This window comes from Taudactylus pleione, unplaced genomic scaffold (assembly GCF_031769625.1).
Source record: "Taudactylus pleione unplaced genomic scaffold, aTauple2 ptg000647l, whole genome shotgun sequence".
Classification (NCBI taxonomy): Eukaryota; Metazoa; Chordata; class Amphibia; order Anura; family Myobatrachidae; genus Taudactylus; species Taudactylus pleione.
Genome location: NW_028285049.1, coordinates 4,885,125 through 4,899,889, shown reverse-complemented (window position 1 = coordinate 4,899,889; position 14,765 = coordinate 4,885,125). Strand labels below are relative to the sequence as shown.

The 14,765-nt window shown below is 37.2% G+C and overlaps 1 protein-coding gene across 1 annotated transcript in view; it reads left to right on the top strand.

The window, feature by feature from the left end:
* Positions 1-10,361: 10,361 nt before the first annotated feature.
* Positions 10,362-14,765, top strand: part of OXCT1 (3-oxoacid CoA-transferase 1) — a 145,025-nt gene continuing 140,621 nt past the window's right edge. Inside the window, exons 1-3 of the mRNA XM_088455250.1 lie at positions 10,362-10,604; positions 11,622-11,730; positions 14,304-14,394. Coding sequence (XP_088311376.1) covers positions 10,497-10,604; positions 11,622-11,730; positions 14,304-14,394 — 308 coding nt within the window. The 5' untranslated portion in view covers positions 10,362-10,496. The remainder of the gene's footprint in view (positions 10,605-11,621; positions 11,731-14,303; positions 14,395-14,765) is intronic.

The following is a 14,765-nucleotide window of genomic DNA, read 5'->3' as shown; positions in this document are numbered from 1 at the left end:
AGAATAAATAAGTGAATAAGAAGCTGGAGAATGAATAAGTGAACAAGAAGCTGGAGAATGAATAAGAAGTTGGAGAATGAATAAGTGAACGAGAAGCTGGAGAATGAATAAGTGAATAAGAAGTTGGAGAATAAATAAGTGAATAAGAAGCTGGATAATGAATAAGTGAACAAGAAGCTGGAGAATGAATAAGTGAATAAGAAGCTGGAGAATGAATAAATGAATAAGAAGCTGGCGAATGAATAAGTGAATAAGAAGCTGGAGAATGAATAAGTGAATGAGAAGCTGGAGAATGAATACGAAGCTGGAGAATGAATAAGTGAATAAGAAGTTGGAAAATTAATAAGTGAATAAGAAGCTGGAGAATGAATAAGAAGCTGGAAAATTAATAAGTGAATAAGAAGCTGGCGAATTAATAAGTGAATAAGAAGCTGGAGAATGAATAAGTGAATAAGAAGCTGGAGAATGAATAAGTAAACAAGAAGCTGGAAAATGAATAAGTGAATAAGAAGCTGGAAAATGAATAAGTGAACAAGAAGCTGGAGAATGAATAAGTGAATAAGAAGCTGGAAAATGAATAAGTGAATAAGAAGCTGGAGAATAAATAAGTGAATAAGAAGCTGGAGAATGAATAAGTGAATAAGAAGCTGAAAAATGAATAAGTGAACAAGAAGCTGGAGAATGAATAAGTGAATAAGAAGCTGGAGAATGAATAAGTGAATAAGAAGCTGGAGAATAAATAAGTGAATAAGAAGCTGGAGAATAAATAAGTGAATAAGAAGCTGGAGAATGAATAAGAAGCTGGAGAATGAATAAGTGAATAAGAAGCTGGAGAATGAATAAGTAAACAAGAAGCTGGAAAATGAATAAGTGAATAAGAAGCTGGAAAATGAATAAGTGAACAAGAAGCTGGAGAATGAATAAGTGAATAAGAAGCTGGAAAATGAATAAGTGAATAACAAGCTGGAAAATGAATAAGTGAATAAGAAGCTGGAGAATAAATAAGTGAATAAGAAGCTGGAGAATGAATAAGTGAATAAGAAGCTGAAAAATGAATAAGTGAACAAGAAGCTGGAGAATGAATAAGTGAATAAGAAGCTGGAGAATAAATAAGTGAATAAGAAGCTGGAGAATGAATAAGTGACTAAGAAGCTGGATAATGAATAAGTGAATAAGAAGCTGGAGAATGAATAAGAAGCTGGAGAATGAATAAGTGAATGAGAAGCTGGAAAATTAATAAGTGAATAAGAAGCTGGGGAATGAATAAGTGAATAAGAAGCTGGAGAATGAATAAGTGAATAAGAAGCTGGAAAATGAATAAGTGAATAAGAAGCTGGCGAATGAATAAGTGAATAAGAAGCTGGAAAATGAATAAGTGAATAAGAAGCTGGCGAATGAATAAGTGAATAAGAAGCTGGAGAATGAATAAGTGAATATGAAGCTGGAAAGTGAATAAGAAGCTGGAAAATGAATAAGTGAATACGAAGCTGGAGAATGAATAAGTGAACAAGAAGCTGGAGAATGAATAAGTGAATACGAAGCTGGAGAATGAATAAGTGAACAAGAAGTTGGAGAATGAATAAGTGAATAAGAAGCTGGAGAATGAATAAGTTAATAAGAAGCTGGAGAATGAATAAGAAGTTGGAGAATGAATAAGTGAACAAGAAGCTGGAGAATGAATAAGTGAATAAGAAGCTGGAGAATAAATAAGTGAATAAGAAGCTGGAGAATGAATAAGTGAACAAGAAGCTGGAGAATGAATAAGAAGCTGGAGAATGAATAAGTTAATAAGAAGCTGGAGAATGAATAAGAAGTTGGAGAATGAATAAGTGAACGAGAAGCTGGAGAATGAATAAGTGAATAAGAAGTTGGAGAATAAATAAGTGAATAAGAAGCTGGATAATGAATAAGTGAACAAGAAGCTGGAGAATAAATAAGTGAATAAGAAGCTGGAGAATAAATAAGTGAATAAGAAGCTGGATAATGAATAAGTGAATAAGAAGCTGGAAAATGAATAAGTGAATAAGAAGCTGGAGAATTAATAAGAAGCTGGAGAATGAATAAGTGAATGAGAAGCTGGAAAATGAATAAGTGAATAAGAAGCTGGAGAATGAATAAGTGAATAAGAAGCTGGCGAATGAATAAGTGAATAAGAAGCTGGCGAATGAATAAGTGAATAAGAAGCTGGCGAATGAATAAGTGAATAAGAAGCTGGCGAATGAATAAGTGAATAAGAAGCTGGAGAATGAATAAGTGAATGAGAAGCTGGAGAATAAATAAGTGAATAAGAAGCTGGAGAATGAATACGAAGCTGGAGAATGAATAAGTGAATAAGAAGTTGGAAAATGAATAAGTGAATAAGAAGCTGGAGAATGAATAAGAAGCTGGAAAATTAGTAAGTGAATAAGAAGCTGGCGAATGAATAAGTGAATAAGAAGCTGGAGAATGAATAAGTGAATAAGAAGCTGGAGAATGAATAAGTAAACAAGAAGCTGGAAAATGAATAAGTGAATAAGAAGCTGGAAAATGAATAAGTGAACAAGAAGCTGGAGAATGAATAAGTGAATAGAAGCTGGAAAATGAATAAGTGAATAAGAAGCTGGAGAATAAATAAGTGAATAAGAAGCTGGAGAATGAATAAGTGAATAAGAAGCTGAAAAATGAATAAGTGAACAAGAAGCTGGAGAATGAATAAGTGAATAAGAAGCTGGAGAATAAATAAGTGAATAAGAAGCTGGAGAATAAATAAGTGAATAAGAAGCTGGATAATGAATAAGTGAATAAGAAGCTGGAAAATGAATAAGTGAATAAGAAGCTGGAAAATGAATAAGTGAACAAGAAGCTGGAGAATGAATAAGTGAATAGAAGCTGGAAAATGAATAAGTGAATAAGAAGCTGGAGAATAAATAAGTGAATAAGAAGCTGGAGAATGAATAAGTGAATAAGAAGCTGAAAAATGAATAAGTGAACAAGAAGCTGGAGAATGAATAAGTGAATAAGAAGCTGGAGAATAAATAAGTGAATAAGAAGCTGGAGAATAAATAAGTGAATAAGAAGCTGGATAATGAATAAGTGAATAAGAAGCTGGAGAATGAATAAGTGAATGAGAAGCTGGAAAATGAATAAGTGAATAAGAAGCTGGAGAATGAATAAGTGAATAAGAAGCTGGAAAATGAATAATTGAATAAGAAGCTGGCGAATGAATAAGTGAATAAGAAGCTGGAAAATGAATAAGTGAATAAGAAGCTGGCGAATGAATAAGTGAATAAGAAGCTGGAGAATTAATAAGTGAATATGAAGCTGGAAAGTGAATAAGAAGCTGGAAAATGAATAAGTGAATACGAAGCTGGAGAATGAATAAGTGAACAAGAAGCTGGAGAATGAATAAGTGAATAAGAAGCTGGAGAATGAATAAGAAGTTGGAGAATGAATAAGTGAACAAGACGCTGGACAATGAATAAGTGAACAAGAAGCTGGAGAATAAATAAGTGAATAAGAAGCTGGAGAATGAATAAGTGAACAAGAAGCTGGAGAATGAATAAGAAGCTGGAGAATGAATAAGTGAATAAGAAGCTGGAGAATGAATAAGTTAATAAGAAGCTGGAGAATGAATAAGAAGTTGGAGAATGAATAAGTGAACGAGAAGCTGGAGAATGAATAAGTGAATAAGAAGCTGGAGAATAAATAAGTGAATAAGAAGCTGGAGAATGAATAAGTGAATAAGAAGCTGGAAAATGAATAAGTGAATAAGAAGCTGGAGAATTAATAAAAAGCTGGAGAATGAATAAGTGAATGAGAAGCTGGAAAATGAATAAGTGAACAAGAAGCTGGAGAATGAATAAGTGAATAAGAAGCTGGAGAATAAATAAGTGAATAAGAAGCTGGAGAATGAATAAGTGACTAAGAAGATGGATAATGAATAAGTGAATAAGAAGATGGAGAATGAATAAGAAGCTGGAGAATGAATAAGTGAATGAGAAGCTGGAAAATTAATAAGTGAATAAGAAGCTGGAGAATGAATAAGTGAATAAGAAGCTGGCGAATGAATAAGTGAATAAGAAGCTGGAAAATGAATAAGTGAATAAGAAGCTGGCGAATGAATAAGTGAATAAAAAGCTGGAAAATGAATAAGTGAATAAGAAGCTGGCGAATGAATAAGTGAATAAGAAGCTGGAGAATGAATAAGTGAATATGAAGCTGGAAAGTGAATAAGAAGCTGGAAAATGAATAAGTGAATACGAAGCTGGAGAATGAATAAGTGAACAAGAAGCTGGAGAATGAATAAGTGAATACGAAGCTGGAGAATGAATAAGTGAACAAGAAGCTGGAGAATGAATAAGTGAACAAGAAGCTGGAGAATGAATAAGTGAATAAGAAGCTGGAGAATGAATAAGTGAATAAGAAGCTGGAGAATGAATAAGTGAATAAGAAGCTGGAGAATGAATAAGTGAATAAGAAGTTGGAGAATGAATAAGTTAATAAGAAGCTGGAGAATGAATAAGAAGCTGGAGAATGAATAAGTTAATAAGAAGCTGGAGAATGAATAAGTGAACAAGAAGCTGGAGAATGAATAAGTGAATAAGAAGCTGGAGAATGAATAAGTTAATAAGAAGCTGGAGAATGAATAAGTGAATAAGAAGTTGGAGAATGAATAAGTGAACAAGAAGCTGGAGAATGAATAAGTGAATAAGAAGCTGGAGAATAAATAAGTGAATAAGAAGCTGGAGAATGAATAAGTGAACAAGAAGCTGGAGAATGAATAAGAAGCTGGAGAATGAATAAGTTAATAAGAAGCTGGAGAATGAATAAGAAGTTGGAGAATGAATAAGTGAACGAGAAGCTGGAGAATGAATAAGTGAATAAGAAGTTGGAGAATAAATAAGTGAATAAGAAGCTGGATAATGAATAAGTGAACAAGAAGCTGGAGAATGAATAAGTGAATAAGAAGCTGGAGAATAAATAAGTGAATAAGAAGCTGGATAATGAATAAGTGAATAAGAAGCTGGAAAATGAATAAGTGAATAAGAAGCTGGAGAATTAATAAGAAGCTGGAGAATGAATAAGTGAATGAGAAGCTGGAAAATGAATAAGTGAATAAGAAGCTGGAGAATGAATAAGTGAATAAGAAGCTGGCGAATGAATAAGTGAATAAGAAGCTGGCGAATGAATAAGTGAATAAGAAGCTGGAGAATGAATAAGTGAATAAGAAGCTGGCGAATGAATAAGTGAATAAGAAGCTGGAGAATGAATAAGTGAATGAGAAGCTGGAGAATAAATAAGTGAATAAGAAGCTGGAGAATGAATAAGTGAATAAGAAGCTGGAGAATGAATACGAAGCTGGAGAATGAATAAGTGAATAAGAAGTTGGAAAATGAATAAGTGAATAAGAAGCTGGAGAATGAATAAGAAGCTGGAAAATGAATAAGTGAATAAGAAGCTGGCGAATTAATAAGTGAATAAGAAGCTGGAGAATGAATAAGTGAATAAGAAGCTGGAGAATGAATAAGTAAACAAGAAGCTGGAAAATGAATAAGTGAATAAGAAGCTGGAAAATGAATAAGTGAACAAGAAGCTGGAGAATGAATAAGTGAATAAGAAGCTGGAAAATGAATAAGTGAATAAGAAGCTGGAGAATAAATAAGTGAATAAGAAGCTGGAGAATGAATAAGTGAATAAGAAGCTGAAAAATGAATAAGTGAACAAGAAGCTGGAGAATGAATAAGTGAATAAGAAGCTGGAGAATAAATAAGTGAATAAGAAGCTGGAGAATAAATAAGTGGATAAGAAGCTGGATAATGAATAAGTGAATAAGAAGCTGGAGAATGAATAAGTGAATGAGAAGCTGGAAAATGAATAAGTGAATAAGAAGCTGGAAAATGAATAATTGAATAAGAAGCTGGCGAATGAATAAGTGAATAAGAAGCTGGAAAATGAATAAGTGAATAAGAAGCTGGCGAATGAATAAGTGAATAAGAAGCTGGAGAATGAATAAGTGAATATGAAGCTGGAAAGTGAATAAGAAGCTGGAAAATGAATAAGTGAATACGAAGCTGGAGAATGAATAAGTGAACAAGAAGCTGGAGAATGAATAAGTGAATAAGAAGCTGGAGAATGAATAAGTTAATAAGAAGCTGGAGAATGAATAAGAAGTTGGAGAATGAATAAGTGAACAAGACGCTGGAGAATGAATAAGTGAACAAGAAGCTGGCGAATTAATAAGTGAATAAGAAGCTGGAGAATGAATAAGTGAATAAGAAGCTGGAGAATGAATAAGTAAACAAGAAGCTGGAAAATGAATAAGAAGCTGGAAAATGAATAAGTGAACAAGAAGCTGGAGAATGAATAAGTGAATAAGAAGCTGGAAAATGAATAAGTGAATAAGAAGCTGGAGAATAAATAAGTGAATAAGAAGCTGGAGAATGAATAAGTGAATAAGAAGCTGAAAAATGAATAAGTGAACAAGAAGCTGGAGAATGAATAAGTGAATAAGAAGCTGGAGAATAAATAAGTGAATAAGAAGCTGGAGAATAAATAAGTGAATAAGAAGCTGGAGAATAAATAAGTGAATAAGAAGCTGGATAATGAATAAGTGAATAAGAAGCTGGAGAATGAATAAGAAGCTGGAGAATGAATAAGTGAATAAGAAGCTGGAGAATGAATAAGTAAACAAGAAGCTGGAAAATGAATAAGTGAATAAGAAGCTGGAAAATGAATAAGTGAACAAGAAGCTGGAGAATGAATAAGTGAATAAGAAGCTGGAAAATGAATAAGTGAATAAGAAGCTGGAAAATGAATAAGTGAATAAGAAGCTGGAGAATAAATAAGTGAATAAGAAGCTGGAGAATGAATAAGTGAACAAGAAGCTGGAGAATGAATAAGAAGTTGGAGAATGAATAAGTGAACGAGAAGCTGGAGAATGAATAAGTGAATAAGAAGTTGGAGAATAAATAAGTGAATAAGAAGCTGGATAATGAATAAGTGAACAAGAAGCTGGAGAATGAATAAGTGAATAAGAAGCTGGAGAATGAATAAATGAATAAGAAGCTGGCGAATGAATAAGTGAATAAGAAGCTGGAGAATGAATAAGTGAATGAGAAGCTGGAGAATAAATAAGTGAATAAGAAGCTGGAGAATGAATAAGTGAATAAGAAGCTGGAGAATGAATACGAAGCTGGAGAATGAATAAGTGAATAAGAAGTTGGAAAATTAATAAGTGAATAAGAAGCTGGAGAATGAATAAGAAGCTGGAAAATTAATAAGTGAATAAGAAGCTGGCGAATTAATAAGTGAATAAGAAGCTGGAGAATGAATAAGTGAATAAGAAGCTGGAGAATGAATAAGTAAACAAGAAGCTGGAAAATGAATAAGTGAATAAGAAGCTGGAAAATGAATAAGTGAACAAGAAGCTGGAGAATGAATAAGTGAATAAGAAGCTGGAAAATGAATAAGTGAATAAGAAGCTGGAGAATAAATAAGTGAATAAGAAGCTGGAGAATGAATAAGTGAATAAGAAGCTGAAAAATGAATAAGTGAACAAGAAGCTGGAGAATGAATAAGTGAATAAGAAGCTGGAGAATGAATAAGTGAATAAGAAGCTGGAGAATAAATAAGTGAATAAGAAGCTGGAGAATAAATAAGTGAATAAGAAGCTGGAGAATGAATAAGAAGCTGGAGAATGAATAAGTGAATAAGAAGCTGGAGAATGAATAAGTAAACAAGAAGCTGGAAAATGAATAAGTGAATAAGAAGCTGGAAAATGAATAAGTGAACAAGAAGCTGGAGAATGAATAAGTGAATAAGAAGCTGGAAAATGAATAAGTGAATAAGAAGCTGGAAAATGAATAAGTGAATAAGAAGCTGGAGAATAAATAAGTGAATAAGAAGCTGGAGAATGAATAAGTGAATAAGAAGCTGAAAAATGAATAAGTGAACAAGAAGCTGGAGAATGAATAAGTGAATAAGAAGCTGGAGAATAAATAAGTGAATAAGAAGCTGGAGAATGAATAAGTGACTAAGAAGCTGGATAATGAATAAGTGAATAAGAAGCTGGAGAATGAATAAGAAGCTGGAGAATGAATAAGTGAATGAGAAGCTGGAAAATTAATAAGTGAATAAGAAGCTGGGGAATGAATAAGTGAATAAGAAGCTGGAGAATGAATAAGTGAATAAGAAGCTGGAAAATGAATAAGTGAATAAGAAGCTGGCGAATGAATAAGTGAATAAGAAGCTGGAAAATGAATAAGTGAATAAGAAGCTGGCGAATGAATAAGTGAATAAGAAGCTGGAGAATGAATAAGTGAATATGAAGCTGGAAAGTGAATAAGAAGCTGGAAAATGAATAAGTGAATACGAAGCTGGAGAATGAATAAGTGAACAAGAAGCTGGAGAATGAATAAGTGAATACGAAGCTGGAGAATGAATAAGTGAACAAGAAGTTGGAGAATGAATAAGTGAATAAGAAGCTGGAGAATGAATAAGTTAATAAGAAGCTGGAGAATGAATAAGAAGTTGGAGAATGAATAAGTGAACAAGAAGCTGGAGAATGAATAAGTGAATAAGAAGCTGGAGAATAAATAAGTGAATAAGAAGCTGGAGAATGAATAAGTGAACAAGAAGCTGGAGAATGAATAAGAAGCTGGAGAATGAATAAGTTAATAAGAAGCTGGAGAATGAATAAGAAGTTGGAGAATGAATAAGTGAACGAGAAGCTGGAGAATGAATAAGTGAATAAGAAGTTGGAGAATAAATAAGTGAATAAGAAGCTGGATAATGAATAAGTGAACAAGAAGCTGGAGAATAAATAAGTGAATAAGAAGCTGGAGAATAAATAAGTGAATAAGAAGCTGGATAATGAATAAGTGAATAAGAAGCTGGAAAATGAATAAGTGAATAAGAAGCTGGAGAATTAATAAGAAGCTGGAGAATGAATAAGTGAATGAGAAGCTGGAAAATGAATAAGTGAATAAGAAGCTGGAGAATGAATAAGTGAATAAGAAGCTGGCGAATGAATAAGTGAATAAGAAGCTGGCGAATGAATAAGTGAATAAGAAGCTGGAGAATGAATAAGTGAATAAGAAGCTGGCGAATGAATAAGTGAATAAGAAGCTGGAGAATGAATAAGTGAATGAGAAGCTGGAGAATAAATAAGTGAATAAGAAGCTGGAGAATGAATACGAAGCTGGAGAATGAATAAGTGAATAAGAAGTTGGAAAATGAATAAGTGAATAAGAAGCTGGAGAATGAATAAGAAGCTGGAAAATTAGTAAGTGAATAAGAAGCTGGCGAATGAATAAGTGAATAAGAAGCTGGAGAATGAATAAGTGAATAAGAAGCTGGAGAATGAATAAGTAAACAAGAAGCTGGAAAATGAATAAGTGAATAAGAAGCTGGAAAATGAATAAGTGAACAAGAAGCTGGAGAATGAATAAGTGAATAAGAAGCTGGAAAATGAATAAGTGAATAAGAAGCTGGAGAATAAATAAGTGAATAAGAAGCTGGAGAATGAATAAGTGAATAAGAAGCTGAAAAATGAATAAGTGAACAAGAAGCTGGAGAATGAATAAGTGAATAAGAAGCTGGAGAATAAATAAGTGAATAAGAAGCTGGAGAATAAATAAGTGAATAAGAAGCTGGATAATGAATAAGTGAATAAGAAGCTGGAGAATGAATAAGTGAATGAGAAGCTGGAAAATGAATAAGTGAATAAGAAGCTGGAGAATGAATAAGTGAATAAGAAGCTGGAAAATGAATAATTGAATAAGAAGCTGGCGAATGAATAAGTGAATAAGAAGCTGGAAAATGAATAAGTGAATAAGAAGCTGGCGAATGAATAAGTGAATAAGAAGCTGGAGAATGAATAAGTGAATATGAAGCTGGAAAGTGAATAAGAAGCTGGAAAATGAATAAGTGAATACGAAGCTGGAGAATGAATAAGTGAACAAGAAGCTGGAGAATGAATAAGTGAATAAGAAGCTGGAGAATGAATAAGAAGTTGGAGAATGAATAAGTGAACAAGACGCTGGACAATGAATAAGTGAACAAGAAGCTGGAGAATAAATAAGTGAATAAGAAGCTGGAGAATGAATAAGTGAACAAGAAGCTGGAGAATGAATAAGAAGCTGGAGAATGAATAAGTGAATAAGAAGCTGGAGAATGAATAAGTGAATAAGAAGCTGGCGAATGAATAAGTGAATAAGAAGCTGGAGAATGAATAAGTGAATGAGAAGCTGGAGAATAAATAAGTGAATAAGAAGCTGGAGAATGAATAAGTGAATAAGAAGCTGGAGAATGAATAAGTGAATAAGAAGCTGGAGCATAAATTCAGCGTCATTCCCCCATGGTTGCTGCTAGGAGCCGGGGTCTCTCCTCCTCCTGTCACCCCCGGGCCCTCCCATCAGTCACGGGCGGCACTTCTCCCTCCTCCCCCTTCTCGTTGAGCCTCGGCCTCTCCGAGTCTCTGCAGAGGAGCAGCATTTATCTCCCGGTGCTGCTGGAGGATGTCTGCGTGTAAATTTCTCCCGGCCCTCGGTAGAGGCCTCCGATGGCAGTCTCAGTGGGACAGGCGGAGAGTGGGCGCCAGTGCAGCATGCATGGTACAGAGCAAGGTATGCCAGCTGCCATGGCGTAGTACCCAGCTCCCTGCAGGCTTCTGGCTCTGCAGTGCACCTGGCATGGGCTCCACTCAGTGCTGCCGGGAGATCTGGCCTAGTGATACAGATTTCGCGTACCCGTCTGACGTGCCCAGCATACACATGTACCGTGCCCTGTACACCTCTGTACCCCTCTACAGCGCCCACCTTAGCCGTGCGTAATGCCAGCATAGCATACTCCAGCATACCCCTGTACCGTCCGTGCTCAGTAGACCCCTGTGCAGTGCCTTGCATACCCCTGTACAGTATCCAGCAGACCCCTATACCCATATGCAGTGCCTTGCATACCCCTGTACAGTATCCAGCAGACCCCTATACCCATATGCAGTGCCTTGCATACCCCTGTACAGTGTGCAGTACCCAGCAGACCCCTATACCCATATGCAGTGCGTTGCTTATCCCTGTGCAATGCACTGTATACCCCTGTGTAATGTCCTGCATAACCCTGTGCTCTTTCACTTTGTATGGTGGTGTGAAATGAATTAAGTTTGTACTATATCTATCTGTCTGTCTGTAACAATTTCCACTGCTGAAGAGGAATGCAATTATACTTTATTATATATGTGTTGAGCATGCTACATGCTTATGGCTGTCTTATGTGACAGTGACCTTGATGTCATAGTGACCGTATTGGTGGTGGTGCACCTGACTTGTGTAAACTCTTTTGTCCTAATACTCCCACTAGTACGGTTAGTGACACCAGCATTTATTGTAATCGCATTGCTTGCATTGTTTCTGCAATGAAATACCCTCATGCAAGGTGACCTCAAACTGTGATTGTAACACATACTGTATGCTTAGAAACAAAGCAAAAGAACACAGTGTATTTGTGATCGTTTTATTGGAATGTACATTTTCCCTTTATTACACACACAAGTTCAGCTGCATTAGGTTAAATTACTGTAAAATGGTCTTTGATCTTATCCTCTCTGAACTATTTACTTTAGTTTTTACAGATTTTTATTATTTCAGGGCTGTGGTTGTTATTTTTCCACCTCCAGCTCTGACCATGCTAAATTCTACAACGATCCAGTTGAAGCAGTGAAAGACATACCTAATGGATCAACGCTACTTGTTGGTGGTAAATATCACTGTTTTTGCTTTTTCTTTTAAAGAATTCTGATGTATGATATTTTGCTGGCTCAGCAGGCAGGTTTTCTGGGATGTAGTTTTTCTTTTTTTTTTTTTTTTTTTTTATGGGCAATGTCAGTAAATGTTTAATCTGATTATTAAGTTATCCAGTGATCACATGAACTTGTTTGATTTGCATGTGTTAACAAAACCTGTACTTGTAACACAGGGGTCTATTTACCAAGTAGTGAAAAGTGTGTAGAAGTCGCCCATAGCAACCAATCAGCTCCTACCTATTACTTTATAGACTGTACTTGATAAATGCTACTTGAAAGCTGATTGGTTACTATGGACAACTTCTTCACTGGTTCACTTCCCCACACTTTTCATTGTTTGATAAATAGACCCCAAAGAGTGGTCAACTTGTCTGTGCCTCTCACTTTTTTCATGGCTGTGACTTTTGGGTTGAAAAAGTCACATAATAAACATAAAATAATAATACTGTATTTGTTATCTTTATAGTAATGCATTGCACTGAATGCATCAAGTTCATGTGACAGTCTGTATGATCTGTCCAGCATGGATAGGAGCATGCAGGCCCTTATGAGTAACAGGCAGGGCCGGTGCTATGGTGTTCGGCCTTTAAATTTGCGCCCCTCCCTCCCATTTCTTATAAAGGGACAGCGCGCGCCGAAGGTGTGACCACATAGTAGTATCCCCAATTCAAATTACGCCACACAGTAGCACAATCTGTTTCACCTTACACCGCACATAGGACCTCATTCAGAGTCTCTCGCTAGCGCTGTGTGCTCGCAAACGGCCTGATGGTTTGCGTACGCACATGCGCACGCTTCGTTCTGCGTGTGCGCGAACTACTCTGTGCAATAGCAGGCCGCTCGCTCGCCCATCAAAGACAGCCCAGTGAAATGAGTGACAGGAGAGGCCGTTTGTGGGTGGTAACAGGGGCAGGACACTAACAACGGGGGAGTGGAGGTGCGAAGGCAGGCGTGCCTGAGTGTTTCAACTCCGTTTTAGAGGCGTGCATAATTAACACGCAGCGTCATAGTACACGTCACATGCTTGTTTTTTACACTGAAGTCCTCGCAGTGCTTGCAGTAGGGTAAGGCAACCACAAGCGCTGCGATCGCATCCAATGGTGCTCGATGTACCAATGTTTTAATACACTTCCTGGAGATGACGTGTGCTGGTGGGCGGCTCTGCCTGTGCGATTGGGCGTATGCAGGCCGCTCGCTAAGACATGGTAGGCGTGCTTATGCCTTGGCGAGCGATCGCTTCCCGTGGCGTCACTTTGACAAATTTGCATACACTGGTGGCGAGAGATCGCATCTAGCGAGAGACTCTGAATGAGGTCCATAGTGCCCCTGATTCACATGACACCACTTAGTAGTGCCCCTTATACACAGTGCCCATAGTAGTAGTGCCCCTTACACCTAATGCCCACAGTAGTAGTGCCCCTTATACACCTAATGCCCACAGTAGTAGTGACCCTTACACATAATGCCCACAGCAGTAGTACTCCTTGTAGTTCCCCATATATACATAATGCCCACAGTAGTAGCTACCCTTATACACCTAATGCCCACAGTAGAAGTGACCCTTACACATAATGCCCACAGTAGTAGTGCCCTTACACATAATGACACACAACACTGTACTTACCCAAAGCCATGCTCTTGTGCCTGCCGCCGTCCAACAGCTCCTCACGCTCAGCACTATGGGAGAGACGTCATGACGTCTCTCCCTACACACACTGCGGAAGCCAGAAGGCCGAGCTCAGGGGTGAACTCCAGCCCTCGGCTGTAGGGAAGGGGCTGCCAGGCACCCGCTGGTAACAAAATCTCAGCGGGCGCCTCTCCAGCCTGGCACAGCTCTGCTGCGCAGAGCCGGCTTGCCATATCGCGACTGCTCTGGCAGCAGGGATTAGATTAATGATGCAGCATTTTCCATAAAACCTTTATAATTTTTAAGCTTCTCCAACATGGATTAATGTTTGGTATTGCTGATTAAAAGGTTAATGCTACACTGGTGCAAATAGCTTCCCTACTGGAAGGGTTGGTGGTCTCCAGCTGCTTACCAACAGGGTTCTGGGGAGCAGTACATAAGCATGTGGCCTGCATTAATTTATCTTCTCTGCTGTAAGAGGTTTATAGCTCATCCCAGGGAACAGCTTGGAAGAGAGGCTGTGTTGGAGTCAGGTTGCCAGTGAGAGCTGTGAGGGGAGGGAGGGGCCTCCCTGTTGCTCTCTTCTGAGCCTGTGCTAGACTGACACCATAGTTGATTATATAATAGATGCTAGCATTTCTTACCTGCTTTTGGCTTCATTATGCAGACATTGGGTGGGAGAAATATTGAGCAGCATTTTAGTAAAATGAAAAGATGGCAGCTGCCACTGATCTTTCTGGTAGGACGAAGTAAATGGCTACAGCCGATTATTTCTGTTAGAAATACACAATGCTACAGCAATCCTTATAAAGTTATACGTGGGCATCAGAGGGCAACAAATGGCTCTTCATAAAATGAGTAGAGTGAATGTATCTCTGATAGGTGTGTGTTCTATCCTAGGGTTCGGCCTGTGTGGAATCCCAGAGAATCTTATAAGCGGGCTCCTTAAAACTGGTGTTAAAGGAATCACAGCTGTGAGCAACAATGCAGGGTAAGTACATTGCTCGATGGTGTCAGCCATGCACTGAGGACACCCTAGCGCTGCTTTGCCTGACTTGGGAATACTTGCTTTGTTTAGTGTTGTTACTTCTTTGAGTGTTTGCTTATGTGAAATAAGATGCACATTTTGAGCGAATAAGATGCTCGGTGCATCTGAGTCGTTTTGGGACCTGGTGCGCCGAGTAAGCAACCGTAAGAAAGGACAAATCTGATAATGCTGATTATAATACTGTAGTCATCAGAACACTGTCACCTTGACCCAGTACTCCCTATTTCTAGCATCAGCTATTGTTTTTACGGGCTGGTACGGGATACCGACCCTACCTCTACCCCTAAACCTACCCCCCCCCCCTCCCCTTAGTG